Consider the following 15208-nt stretch of genomic DNA (forward strand, 5'->3'; position numbering starts at 1 on the left):
TCTCCACCAAGCCCCTCCAGTAATACCCTTTCTCCAGCCTCCTATGTCTGATTTTATTAAGGCGCATCAGCCTTTTACACCCATGTGATTTTCTTTCTCTTGAGGAAAGGCTTGGCAGCGAATTGTGAACTATGCTATAAAAACTGTAGAAAGAAAACTTGTCATGATTATATTTTTAACCTTATTTTACAAGCAAATTCATTGAAAATTAGGCTGATTTTTCTGAAATAAATGCTGGCATTCTTAGCAGTGGTAACCATGTTCCTATGCAAGTAACTTAGTAATACTCAGAACTGCAACACATTTGGTAGGATGAGGATGATGTCTCCTTAGAACTCCATAGCAGTGTTGATTTCCTTGGAGAAAGGGTTTCCATGCCTCATGTCAGCTTGATGAGCAGTGCCAGTCAAGCTGAAGTCTGTGCTGAGGACTGTGGCATTTCACCTCCGTGTTTTGCAGTAGTGTGTTTTGAAAAAGTTCTTGCATGGAAAATGTTTTCTAAGATTTGTTAGACTTCAGGCATGTTAGATGGCTTTTGACACTGGGAATGCAAGTAAGGTAGGTTTCTCATCTGAAAGATGTTAATATCAAGGAGTGTTTATATAAATTGTTTGGTAGTATTACATTGGTGGTATGTTTGGCCAAAATCTATTGGGCAAACCTGAAATAAATGGGTTCCTGCCTAAGCAGACAGTGGCCTGATCACCATAATACAATGCAGATGAAGAACTCCTGAAAGCTGTTGCAAGAATTTCCATGATATTTTTCTTGCCCAACCTTTTTTTCCCCCCCCCCAGAATTTTTTGAGCCTTACCTACTGAATGCCTAGAGATGTGAAAGTGGTTAGGGAGAGCAGAAGGAAAGGTGATCCTGTAGTTTTAAGGCCATAGCTGGGGAAAAAGGAAGGTTATTTCCTTCCTCAGACTCTGGCTCGAGGCTTGTCATCACAACCATATTTTAGTCAAATTGAATTTTTGTTACTTAGATGTCAATTAAATATGGACAGATTATGTAGAGCACGATGAAACTCATGCATGCACAAAAATGCAGAGATCTTTGGGGTCTTGCTTTTTCAATGATGCATGATATGCTGCTGTAGCAAATCCTTTTAGTCTGAGATGAGAGAATTTCTGCAAACTTCGCTGCATCAGTAGTAAACTGAGAATACTAGATAGCGTTTAGTGTCAGGAACGTATAAATTTTAATTTCCTCCAAACCAAACTGCTACATGAGCATCAAAATTCAGAGTTTATCTTGTTGCTTGGGGGTTTTTTACCCTGGAAACATGGCACAATTTATCAAAAGGGCCTCCAAAATTGTGATGAGGCTCTTGAGTCTTGCTGTTCTGATCTACGTTACAGCAACTTCAGCTGGAATGGAAATAAAACCGGAATGTCTTGCCTATGAAACATAAGCGTTGTTGATGATACTTTGTAAAGGTTGGTGGAAAAAGTGGCTGAGTTTTCTGGGAATTTCATAATATGATTCTTTCCTCTGATCTTTGAAGTCTGGCAGCATCTTGCTATGTTGCTTATCCAACAGAAATTCTACTTGTGAAAAATGTTTGTTCTGAAGAATTTGCAAATTCTTAACCTTTAACATGTGTGGCTTCTCCTGGTTTGGAAAGTATCCTTATGGGTTTTCCCTTATGTAGAATTTCCTCCACATAGCAACTAGGGTATTTCAGTAGTTTCAATAGTGGTATGTATTTTTGATTCATTGGAAAAATAAGTTTAGCATAAAAAAGAAAATATTCTGAAATCTAAAATTATAGATACTACTGTCATTGTGGGATGAGTTTAACAACTACCACCTACATCAAATCTCTTAACTTAAAAATTAGTACTATTTTTTCTTATAAGTGACATGACCATTAGTGGAAACAAAATATAAATTGATGTGATGTAGAAAATCAGAAGGTTTTTTTCAGATAGGTTTATGAACAGCACTTGATTTGGGGACTTTTATGAACGTATCTTGAACTCTTTAACGCTGACACCTTTGTGCCAAAGTGCTGAAAGGATGGTCATGTATTTATGGTGCTGATAGTTTTCAAATGAAGAAACAACCAGGTTTTTTTTCATCTCTAACATAACCAGAATTCAGTCTTGACTCTGAAAATTAATCTACCTGTTTAGTCTATGCTGTGCTACCTTTACAATAAAGTAATTAATTCACGCCCATCTTACCACCCCTTTCTTCCTTTGGAGAAATGCAAAATGAATTGCATGCTAAAACTTTAAAGTAATATAAAGTACAGATTTTCTGAGGTTTCTGTGGCTGTAGAAAGGTAGATACAGTCATTGTGTACAGTATGTACAGACTTTTATATATGGTTTCATTTTTCACTCTGAGAATATTTCAAGCTGCTTAATTACACTCCTTTCCTTCTAATGTCTTCATAATGGAAAATCTTCCTATTAAATGAAAGGATTTCTATTTCAGAAGAATAGATTATGAAAATTTTCTACATCTTTTTATTTAATTGCAAGCTATTTACATAAGGTTTATTCTACAGATAATTAGTGTTTGAGTCTCACTTGCTTAACATCACTAACACAAGGATTTTAAAGAGCTTTTCAAAGCTGGGTTTTACAGATAAGGGAAGCAGATTTCCGCCAAACTTGAGCTGAAGATTCATTAGCACAGTTGGGGATCATTAGTACAGCTGGGCATCCCATTCTGCTCCTCTGACCATTCGACCAGTCAAAATTGGAAAAGGATAATGCTAAAGCTGTTATTAATGTTGGAAGAGGTTTGCTGCAAAAAATCCTTGTCTGTTGTCACTCATATGGAGATGGGCCCCAGAAACCAATATTAGAAACATTTCAGCTGATGTGATTTCTTTAGTGGTGGCTACAAGGGGATCTACACCTGTGCTTTTTACATTTTCCTTGGGGATGTGACTGTCAATGTCTCTGAGAATTTTTCTTCCAGCTCTTTAATCAGGAAGATCTATGTTAGGAGATGTAACCTTTTTGGAATGAAAAACAAATGCTTATCTTTTCTGTTGCTCTCTGAAGGGAAGTTGTCCTACATGCCTGTAGCTGTTACATCCACTTTCCCTTGAGAAACTGGGGATATGTGTGTTTGTTGATTAAAACAGACATCATAGGGCCTCAGATCAAGTGACATTGCTGGACAGAAGCTCTAATCCATCACATCCTACTAAGCATTTGATTGCTGTATTAGAGAGGAGGGGGAGATTGTTCTTTTTTTTGCCAGAAATTGTGAAAGGCTTTTGTACTTAGAAGTCAAGTGAAAGATGTTTTTGACATATATTGCAGTGCCTTGGGTTGTCATTATTGCAGGTAAGTAATTTGCTGTCTGCGAGACAGAGAGGAATTAATTGTATGCTCTAAGCAATATTTTTGTTAGGCAACACTTGCTAGTGCCATAGAATCTTTTCCAGTTAATGTTGATTGCAGTGAGCATATTTCTAGACATCCGTTGCATGGCTAGATCATAATCAATGGGGATTTTTTTCATTTTTGTAAATAAACCTCCTTCTTTTTCTTTTTCTCTCTTTTTTTTTCTTTTTTTAATAATTTTGTAGGACCTGGGGATAACGAAAGTGGGTCATATGAAGCGAATTCTCCAGGGAATTAAAGAGCTCGGCAAGAACACCTCTTTGTCTGAAGTGTAATTATGCTGGTGCGCTCCCTAGAGAGAGAAGGGGAAGTTGCTGGAGAAACAAAGCTGTTGCAGGCACTTAGCTGTCTTTGTAGTTTACTCTATGGAAGAATAAGCACTGGTGTTTGTACAGGCTAGTATCTCTGAATTCTTGTATGGTGAAGAGCTTGCTGCAAGAGTACAAAAGGATTTGTGCCAAAAAAAAAAAAAAAAAAAAAAAGAGGAAAAGGTGGTATGTTCTGCGAAGATGTTTTCTTGGTGTGCAAACTTGGCCAGTTCAGATAAGCACATTTTGGTAAATTGATTGGTTTATGGTGAACTGCACTGACTGGAAAATATAATCAAGAAATGATTGCTTTGCTTACATGCAGCTCAGTATGCCTCTCTTTATGCTGCAGCAAGATACCACTGTACAGCATGAGGTTGCCTGGTTATCCTTCCAAGGCATAGCTCCATAAAACCTCCTGTGCAGGAGACCAGGAGGTTTTGGAGGTTCCACACGTGGGCCTAGCAGTACCGCAGGTACCCAGCACTCACTCGCTGGCCACGCAGAAGGGGGGAGAGATACCTTGTGATACCATGAATGCAAACTATAATGCATGGTGTGCCTGCCTGAATTGTCTGTTGTTCTGTTGCATGACACATCTGATACTTTAAACACTTGAACAACTTTTATATCGGTTTGAATGAGATTTAATTTATTACTACTTGAGTGTCTTTTTTTTTTCCGTTTCAGGCACTTTTCTATTCTTCAGTGTTGTGTTATGCCTAAAATGTGTTCTACGGCAAAGGATGTGTGGGTGTGGAAACTTAGCATTTGTGCCATATTCAGCAGATTATATGCATTATATATGATTGAAACACTGTACAGTTAGATTTTTAAATATACCATGTACAGAAGGTATATCAGGTAACTAACTTATGAGTATTTTTGAAAGACCGGTACCTCACAAAAATATCAGTTGGCTTCCTGCATGGAAAATGATAAAGAATTTTCTCATGGTGCATTTTAATGTAGTTATTCTGTTATCTTAGAAATCTGTAGCATATTTGAACTTTTAGGCACTAATGGTTTTATTTATTCTATTGTTCAAAAAGCAGGTTGAAAGATTAATGAAAATTTTTTACAGGAAAATTAATTTTATTTATCATGCATAAGAAGAGTTTTAAAATGTAGCAGCTGATTTGATTTTTGTGGGGTAAGCTTTTACTCATTACTAATTAACTATTAATTTAAAAATGTCTCTGTATGCATTTCTTTACAAAGGTATCAATTTGGTTTTTGTGAGCATTCCTACATTGGTAGATCATAAAAATTTAAAAACAAACTCTAAGGTTTTACACTATGCATGCAAAGATGAATCACATGCAAGACAGTAATCCATGAGTGTAAACAGGTTAAAAAGTGAAAACCATCTTTGTTTAGAAATTGTGTTAGACCAGAGCTTATAAGGTTATTTACAGTTTACTTAAATGAAACATAGCTTCATAATTGAATTTCCTGTTTAATTTTTCAGAAAACTATTAATCTCGTAGAAAAATAATTTGCATATATCTACAGAAAAACCTACTTAAATGTTTGAGATGAGATGATATTGCACCACCTGCCAGAAAACTTGCACGGAATCGCTGTCTCCTTGCTGTTCCTAACAACGTGTCATTGCAGCTTGAGGAACACTTGACTTTTACTTAGTTGAGTGGCTTTGACATTACTTACAGTTAAAGAGTATCTAAATATATATTTATGTTTTGCTCATAGGCAGCAGAGTAAGGTTTCATTTGTTTATTCCAAATCTTATTTTCCCCATTAAATGGTTTTGCCTTCCCATTCTCATGAGTATGATGGGAGTTGTTCCTTGGGAAGTAAGTGGGAATCGTCCCTTGGAAAGTAAAATCTATTCCCCTCATTGTTTTATTGCAAAAAAAAAAAAAAAATCAAAAGGAGCAAAACAGGCTTTGTTTATATCCAATTATAGTGCTGTGTGCTCTTGCTCCTGTAGGTTCAACAGGCACCACTCTGGGAGCTCTGTGGACATAATTGATTATTCTGGTAAACAAATAAAAGTAAAAGGCTATGTTCCATTAGGTTTTCCATAAAAAACAAACCAAAATCCCTTTGCCAAGTGACATGATTTTCATGCTGTTGTATGAAAAGCGTATGCAAACAATGGGAAGTTAGGCAAACAATGGAAAGATTATATATTTTTTTAATGTACTTGACATTCTCTGCTTTAATGATGTTCAGATGGCATCTGTCCAGTCTTTGCAAGTTGTATTTCTTTTTCTCTCTGTTTCTCCGTAAGCTATGCTATATTTTAATGTGTGGCAGCATTCTAATATAGGGATGTTACGGTAGACTGTGTAGTTAATCTTCCTGGTCGATTCAAGGACATAGTACGTGGAAGAACTTTCTTTGCTTTCCTGATTGTAGGATACACTCTCTTTACAATTTTCAGCCTTGCTATATGCAATGCGTTAAGACGGGCTATGGAACAGATCTCTTCAGGTCACTGTAGAGTTCTACGCTGAGTATCTTAAAAAATGGGAGCTGCTTTTAGGCAGGGAAAACGGGCAAATGTTGTTTGTAACGCAACTTTCTTATGGCACTCCTCAAATTACCTCAGTATAGGACAACTGATCAATTGTCTTTGTACAGTTTGGTTTTTTTTTTTAAATGACCACCAAAGAATTTAACTTTGATTGTCCTAAGCAGAAGGTTTTTTTAAACATGCAATGAGAAAAAAATTGGAAGCATCATTTATGTTGTATTTATTAGATGCCCAGGAGAGCAAATTTTATGCAACCCTATGCCTTAGACTAATGTTGGCTATCAAATCCAAATGCATCTGACAAGGAGACTCAAATTATTTTACAGGCTTTCTCTGCCAAGGTCATGGGTCGTAACTGTGTTTAGTGATCTGGCTTTTCTACAGACTTTTGAACACAGTGTTACTATCACATGATTATTGTAATTTCCAAGTATTGGGTTTTTTCCTTACTGTTGTAAAAGTCCCAGCTCCCAGAACTAAGGACACACATAGCTACATTTTTAACAGACTGAATTCTTTATAATTTAATCCTGACGTTTAAAGTGCTTCAAAGCATACATCCCAGTATTTCAACAAAAATAAGGTAAGCACATCCCCCTAGAAGTAGTTAGTTTTTTTAGAAAACAAGTTATCCCAATAGATCTTGTGGACCCCAATTCAACATGCTAGATTCATCAAGACAAAAAATCACTATACAGAGTTCACTGGATTATTTTTTTTTCCCCTAGTCAAATACACTTCATTTCCGTGGTCAGTCAGCATACCTTAAAATCTGAAAGGAATACAGCACAAACAGCGTTTTTTTGAAGTGGCTGCTATTCATATAGATGAAGTACCCTACACCTCAGAAAGAGGAAGAGGAGAAATACATGTTTTAAAATGGCAGCAGATTGCTAAGTGCATGTTTCTGTTTTGTCATTTTCTAATAGGATTTTCCCAGTTCACTGCATTCAATTGCTGTAGCAACCTCTGACTCCGGTCATGCAAGTATTGCCTTTATCATGCCTAATGCCTTCTTAGAAACAGAATGAAATCAGGCAAACTCATGGTTGTAGGTGTAGAGGATTTTTTACAATACTTTAAAAGAAAAAACTTGTTCAAAAATGAAATTTTTTATATGATGGCAATTGCAACTTTCCTTTATGATACATTTTTATGTACTTCCCCTTAACCATTATTTTTTCTCCTGAACATCTCTTTCTTTCAAAGAAAAATATTTTAAACTTGAAAGAACAGTAAAATGTAAAGAGTGTGATCAAAAACCCTACCCGACTACTTCAATCCAGTATTTCTTACTTTGGGACTGGAGTAAACATGCTTGCGCCTGTAAATAATAAATAGAAATCATCTTTCTCTCTCCATCCCTGCCCAAAGAAATTAATACTGCATTGTTGTGTAAGTGTAATTCAAACAAGAAAAATTAATTTTTTTATAATGGCCCATTTCATATTTTCCTATGCTTTTTGTAGAAAAATAGATAATATGCTAATTTTGACTTTTTAATTGAACTCAGTGATGCTAATTCACTTAACGAAAATTTCATAATGCCTTGATAATGAACAGATCTTATTTCAAGGGTGAACTTATCAGTGTTTTTCAGTGCATCTAGTCTTCCTTTCGGAAAGACTGGCAGGAGACCTTCTTCACATGTAATGGAAAATTAATATATAAAGTAAATATGAGGATGTTCCATAGTCCTACTTTAAAAATAGATGTAAAACTACATATTATACATAGATAATTCCACAATGGACATGTAAGACAAAAACCCACTCAGTGATTTCATTTTGCTTGATGCTTCCTATTAATGATTGCATTACTAATGTTTACTACTGTTTCTCCATTGCTCTCTCTGTGCCCCTGAGTATTAAGTTCTTGCATATAAGTTTGACAGCTCTGGTAACTAATAATTAGCAGTGCAAAAAGTCTTTGTGAAAGGTAAAATCACAAGTGATGTGTATTGTTGAGGATAACCGAGCTGCAACAATACATTTAGCTTACAACCAGGAAATCATCTTGTCGCTTGTGTAAGTACATGAAAGCCACAGAAGATTATATGAGTAATTATAAACTTATTTTTTCACCCCAATAACACAAGTACCTCTCAACTGCAGTGTTCTGAGTGTTACGTTTATACTATGGGCTCTCCCTTTTTTTTGATTCTGTTTTCATAGATTGTATGTTTTGTGGTATGATATTCATATCATCAAGGTTTGATGCTGCTTATTCTAACTGCGAAGATTTCATGTTTGCAGGAACTGTACATGACTGTATTGCTGTCTTAAGTAAAAGGAGGAGTTTTTGATGACTTGAGGAAGCTGAAGAGTTTGGACAGGACTTAAAATTATCTCTGCTGCCTCTTCAGAGATTAATGGTAGTGTCAGAAGGATTGATAAAGCATCATTTGGTAATTATCAATAGAAGATCTTTACTGGTTGTATAAATTCCTGTGTTTATATATAGAATATAGTGTGGAACTTGATCTTTTTTACAAAAAGAAAAATATTTTCTAGTTCTTTTCTACTACTGTTGCATTAGGTTTAATAGCTCTGTTAAGGGTTAGCTTATGTACTTGAACTACTCGTTTCTGCCATACAGAAGCCCAGTCTGTTTCTCAGAAATTATATTCTATTTGGAAGCCATCTGGAGACTTCCAGGAGACTATTTCTGTAGCCAGTTGGAGCTAATACCAAAATTCATAGCAACTTCTGTAGACTTAATAGTGACAGCCCTCAAAATTTTAACTGAAAAAAAATGTTTTTGAAAGGTTGGGGTTTTTTTTCAGTCTGTAGCATTAAACTTAAAACATCATCCCCTTATCATCTGTAAATAATACTGTTAACACTTTGGCAAACTAGCAAAATGCTGGCAATTACAGACCCGAGAGATTCCTGGACAAATTGAAATGAATTTATCTGTAGTAGTGAAAGACCTACCACCTTCAGAGCAGTCAACAGAAAATTCATATATGTACATGGTAGAATTATAAACATCTATTTTAAATAATTGAAGACCTTGTCTCCCCGTTGACAGAAACACTTTTTACATAAGCTCTTTGATGGGATTTTGAGTTCATATAACCTATTGCTTATGTTAGTGAGGGCAGAAGAAGCTGGTGCAAATTAATTTTTAACACAGGTCATGTCTCTACTAATGTTCCCACACTGCTTCCCAGCTCCTGTGTCTGGATGACTTCCCAGCTGCTTGGCAAGATGAGACCCTCGCATGTCTTCCCCAGTTTCTTTCAGAAAAGCTGAACAGGCAGGCTAGGAAAAAGCTGTAGGATGCTCCGGGAGATCTAGGTTGACCAGGGTTGCAAGTTCCAAAGACTAGCATAGCCATGGTGGACTAAAATCCTTTAAATTATACTCTTGCGATACCTGCCGAAAGCTGTATTTAGCTTGCCATACCACTAACAATTAACACTAGCTACTGGCATGCCCTTGGAAAGACAGGTGTTTTAGCTAACTCCAGCAGCTGTGTAAGACTTCTGAAAATACTAGAAATTGTGGTAGCTATTAGTAGGACAAGTATGAAGTGATTAATCTACATTTTATTCTATGGAAAAAACACTTTGGAAAAATACATTTGTAGTGGGATTGAAAGATTAGTGTTAGGATTGAAAAGATACTGAAGGTAAAAGCAATATGGTACAAAGTTTAAAGTAATTTGAAATTATTATTTTTTCAAATTCTTTGGAAACAATTCTTTTAGGAAGCTGTGTTTGATCCAGGTATAGCTGTGTTATACTATAGCATGTGAACTGGAAGATGAAACCAGGAAGAAGTGAACTAAAAGTAAAACCGGGTAGTTTGTTTTCATGTTGGAAACCACGTGAAAAGCCAAAAATAAAATTCGCACCGTGTCCCAAATCCCTACTATGAATATTTAAAGCGAATTAGCATTTTAAGTCTTACTTTTATTAAACTCAAGTATTAATTGGATAGAAAACTTTTTAGTTTAATTAATAACCTGACAATGTCATTAAAAGGGAAAGAGTTACAGATACGACTATGTTTTTCTCCCCATGTTAGCTGAGGTAAAACCCTGTTTGGGACTAACTCTCTTTGCAGTTACAGTCAATTATTATGTAAACGAAGAGGTTGCAGAAAGTCCTTTGAAGCTGCTTGGTCTTGCTTTTCAGGGACAAGGAGAGCACGTGTGCTGACAAGTAGGGTCTGGGGGCTTTTCATTAGAATTTTAAGAATATAAGATTTTCTATTGGGACAGTTTGTGAAGGTTTACAACAAGCACACAGGCATGTGGATACTCACTGTGAAGTTTCCTAGTGGCACTGTCCTCTCACAAGATGCCATCTCTGTATATTGCAATAAACGTTTGGACTGTACTGCTTAGCCAGATTTCAGAGGATTTTCTACAGGCATCTGTTACTTGTGGTGTCTGTACTTTCTGTCCTGGATTTCTGGCTCCTTAAAACATTACTTTGAACAATGCAGTTGTCAAAGTGTTGTCAAAAATTACCATTTTTCCCCTGAAAGAGCACAGCTTGTGAACTTATCCTGAAATAACTAATTTCATTAGCCACTCCCTTACATCATGTCCATTGAATCCTAGAAGAGCTGAAACATGGGACCTCCCTAGAGCTGCCAGTTGTATACCTAGTAATTTAGTTTGCTGAAGCTTGTATGTTGGGTGGATCATCAAAGGGCAAGGTACTATTCGCAGCAGCAGATGAGATGTGCAGTAGATGGGATTTGTACATAAAGAGTACAAGCCATGAGGACCTTCTGAGAGGTGAAGAGGGCTTGATCTCTGCAACAGATATCTGGTCCTTTTTCATTGCTACTATCACACACGAATCATTTAACGCCATCTAATAATAGCAGCTTCCTGTCTTAATTCACGGTGACAGCAAACATATCAGTTAGGAATAACAAAACTTCTCACTGTTGCAACTGTATGTCCAGAGCAGGTATCTTTAAATGCTGAGCACAGTGGAATCTCATGAATGTACTTGCAGTGTATGTTCTGGCATTTAAAAAAGCAAATTTAATCTAAAGGTATTTTAAAGGTCCCGAGACCAACATGGGTGATTTCTCTCATTAGCCAGGCTTGTCACTTAAATTAGTATTCCAGTCAAGTACAGCTGTTAGTTAATTCTGTATTAACACCCACTTACTTGCATGAATGGATGCATGAAGTGCACATGGAATTGTTGCAGAGATGTGACACTGTATAGTTTTCTATAACTCATATTTGGGTCTGACATGTTTTGTAGCAAAAACCTGAAACACACTATTTCTACCCAATTCAAAAACATAGTCGATAGAAAATGAAAACATCTAATGTGATCTGTACTGGTTTAGGTAAAAATTGCTGCGTGCTCTGTAGTTTCTGCCCTTCGTTTCCTCTGTTTACTCCACAGGAAAATTCATCAAACATGCAGATCTGTTGGGACTTAGGCATGTGCTTTAAACAGCACTTCAGTCCCCCTTGGAGATTGCTCATGTATTTTAGTTTTAGCATTTATGTGTAAGCCTACAAAGGATTTGTGTAGGTAGAAACTCTTCTTTGCATAAAAGTTAACATCAGACTGACCATCGGTAGACTTTTAAATGCCATACCTATGAATGTTGTTCTCTTGCCAGTATTTACGTGTGCATGTGTGTATATATGTAGTATTTAGTTTGCAGTGTGTATGTGTGTGCACACCTGTATATATATATGTATATACATACCCTGGTTCTGCCCAATATAATGATGCCAACTTGTGTGTAGAGCCAAAAAAACTTAAAACTATACAATGCTTGAGATGCTGCATTGTTTTTATTACAATATTTTTTATATCAGATGAATTGCAGGATGTTTACAGATGCTTATTAATATTTAACTTATACAATGGAGTGGCAGGATGTTTGTGATTGTTGTCAGCTAAAGAATTGTATACGATTCTGGGTGAGATTTTGGCTTTGATGAAATCCTTGGCAAAACTCCCATTGATCTCACTGGGGCCAAGATTAAACCCCTCTGAATCTATTGTTTACTGGCTATTTTCCTACTGTGATAATTTTTTTTTTTTTTAATGAGTGAAATGTATTTATTTTTTTCCCAATGTGAAATCTGCAGTTCCTATTTGGATTTTTCTACAGAACCTGCAAGCTACAACACAGGTGGGAATATATGCCTCAGAGAATATACAGAATTTTTCATTGGTCTGGTCCTTGAATATATCTAAGAAAATACCTTCTAAAATAGCTTTTGTAAGATTTAATACAGAATCTTCTAAAAACAGATCACCTTTCATACCTCTTTCTACAAAGAGAACATGCAGCATGGCAGGTGAGAATGAAGAACTATTTATTGATGAATAAAATACTGGTTTCATACAGCTCACCTGGCTCTGCAGATCTGGAATGAGACACTTGAAGTACCATATCCAGAAGTACCTTATCAGAAAAAAAAAATGCTACATAGTATATGGCTTTAAACTTCTCATCAAGACATGGAGGTATCTTCAGAGCCAGTCTAGAGAATGATTCTTTTAATATTTCACAGATTAATAAAATTATGACAATATTAAGTGGTAAGGCAAATCAGACAACTGCTTGACATTAGAGAAATCACTTGTTAAGTGTCAGAAGGATCGGTTCTTTAATAGCACCAGGGAGGAAAAATACCTTAATGCAGTGCTTCCTAAATCCCTTTCCTGGGTATCTTTTAATTGTGTACGCTCTAAGTATATTCTTCCTGAAAAAAGACACAAGGCTGTGAAACAGCTAAATAGATGCATCTTAATTTCTTCATTTAAAGCTAAAAATATCATTTTCAAATGAGCTATTGTGCACTTTGAAATATATGTGTCTGGAACAGGTAAGTTTGTATTAATCATAGATAGTCATCCCACGGATACAGTAGGATTTGTAAAATTAGGTAGTTATGCCAATGTTATCAAAAGGTGAAGAAACAGCAAACCAGTCGTATTCTCCCATGAGGCTCTTTCTGAAGTCATCTCTGCAGAATGCCCACCACTTGCAGGAGTCTTTTGCTATAATTTTGTTTTAAGAAAGGATCATATTCAGATTCTTACGCTTCCCCTTGCTAATAAGGAAGTAAGTATGCACCTTGGCTGAACTGTCCAGGAGTTTGTTGGCTATAGAAACAGACCTCAAAAGCATGAACAGTCAAGGCAACCAGTAGACTCATGGAGGATACACAGGGCTCTGCCTGGGCTCACTAGCCAGCTAATGTAGATCTGATTACAAATTTGGGGGAAAAAAGCTCCTATTGTGCTCCCGTGGTGGTCAGTGGCAAACCTCCATGGTTATTAGTGGGAGCAGATGGGCACCCAAGTGAGCAGAGAACTTCCTTTTGCATGTTCATTATCTTTCTGTAATTATAATCAGGGCTGGAGTTCAGGACACACCATTATTTCTCTGAAAGGCCAGGACAAGTAAAGGATATGCGAGGAAATGAGGAGGAAGTGGCTGGAGGTCTGGATTCTGCCTTTAGTTTCCTGCCAGGGAGCTGGTGCAAGACTGGGGGCAACTCAGTTAGTTAACCTTTGTGTGCCTCACTTTCTCCGCCCGTGGGAGTAAGGATGCTTTCCACCTTTGTACAGCCCCCTCGAGACCTATAGGAGAGCAGTGGTATATAAGCAGCTAAGTTTTACTGACACTATTATATGTAGTATAAATAAATTACTTTTGTCCGTAACACTGCAAAAATTGCTTTTCCTAGTTTCAGTTCTGACTATTTGATGACCTACTACATTCTGGGTAGTCAGTTTTGAAGCTTAGTGATTGCTCTAGTACTTACAATTACACACATAGCGGGCTCTGTTTGCTGCAGAAAAGAGTAAAACTTTAAACTGCCTGACAAAACTTGCCAATGAAGTATATCTAACAGAGCAGGGGTGTAACTTTTGGCTTTATTTACTTGTAATAATGGTAAGGAACAGTGAATTTTGTTTGTTTACATACTGTTTACAATGGCACAGTTTTATTTTTAATATATAAAAAACAATTGAGGTATTTATTGCATATACTATTTTAAAGATGTTTTATGTGTTTTCACCTTTGGAATATATTGTTACATTTCCTTGTACAGATAATTTGGGTGGCTTTGTTAATATAGTTAGTAATTTTTATGACTACTAAGTGACCAGTTTTCCGTGCCTTTTTATTGTTGGATGCATGATACATATTTATTATTGTATGGAAGTCACTGAGATGTGTATTTTTGTATTCTGCTGGAAGCAATGGTTGATTTTATTGTACATGATAAGAGATGCCTTCCATAACAGGCACTCGTATGAGATCTTCCTTCTCAAATAAACAGAATGCATTCAATGTATGTAAGTCCTTGAATTGTTTCTGTGTCTGGAAATCGATGGAAATCCTTGAACATCATGATACTGAATTTTAGATACTCAAAATGTGGGCTGCTACCAGTGTCATCAAATCTAAACCAAAATTCCCCATTGAAAACAATACAGTGGCAAGTGCTTGGCACACTATAAGCCTTTGTACTTTAAAACTCTGTATGTTTAAACTAAATAAAATTTGGATGAATGACTGTCAAGCATAATTTCTATTCAGTCTGCCACACATTGCCTGAAAATTGTTTCAAATTACAGGCCTTGAATACAGCTTTTAAACATCCTTTATATGGCTATGTGCAAGCCCACATGTAAGTAGGTCACTGTGCATGTAGGTGTTTACATTTGCAGGGATCTTGCTGGCATATGGTGTATTAAATGTAAAAATAGATTTACATTTGCATCCATAGTAACAACAGTCGTTAAAACAGAATATACAGTAGTGCCCATTTTTCCACGGTAAGTGGCAGTAAAACAAACACATTTTTCCTTAGTAGTATATACTGAACCTCTCTAACACCAACCCAGATAAACACTCATTTGAGTTGATTCCATGCCAGGACCTGAAGCCAGAGGGCAATTCTGCAGGCAATCATCCACTACCATGTTGTAGGTCAGTGAGCTACTAGGCTGGTACTTAACACAAGACACAATGTGAAAGTAACTACAATCAATGGCATATACAGAA

At 36.4% G+C, this 15208-nt stretch overlaps 1 protein-coding gene across 2 annotated transcripts in view; it reads left to right on the forward strand.

Annotated features, from left to right (window-relative positions):
- The window catches only part of DGKH (diacylglycerol kinase eta), a 173622-nt gene extending 159127 nt beyond the window's left edge, over positions 1 to 14495 (forward strand). For both annotated transcript variants that reach the window (XM_074859584.1, XM_074859583.1), the window contains one exon: positions 3557 to 14495. In XM_074859584.1, the coding sequence (XP_074715685.1) occupies positions 3557 to 3646 (90 nt within the window). In that variant the 3' untranslated portion in view covers positions 3647 to 14495. The remainder of the gene's footprint in view (positions 1 to 3556) is intronic.
- The last annotated feature ends 713 nt before the right edge of the window (positions 14496 to 15208 follow it).

This window comes from Strix uralensis, chromosome 2, assembly GCF_047716275.1.
Source record: "Strix uralensis isolate ZFMK-TIS-50842 chromosome 2, bStrUra1, whole genome shotgun sequence".
In the NCBI taxonomy this organism is placed as follows: domain Eukaryota; kingdom Metazoa; phylum Chordata; class Aves; order Strigiformes; family Strigidae; genus Strix; species Strix uralensis.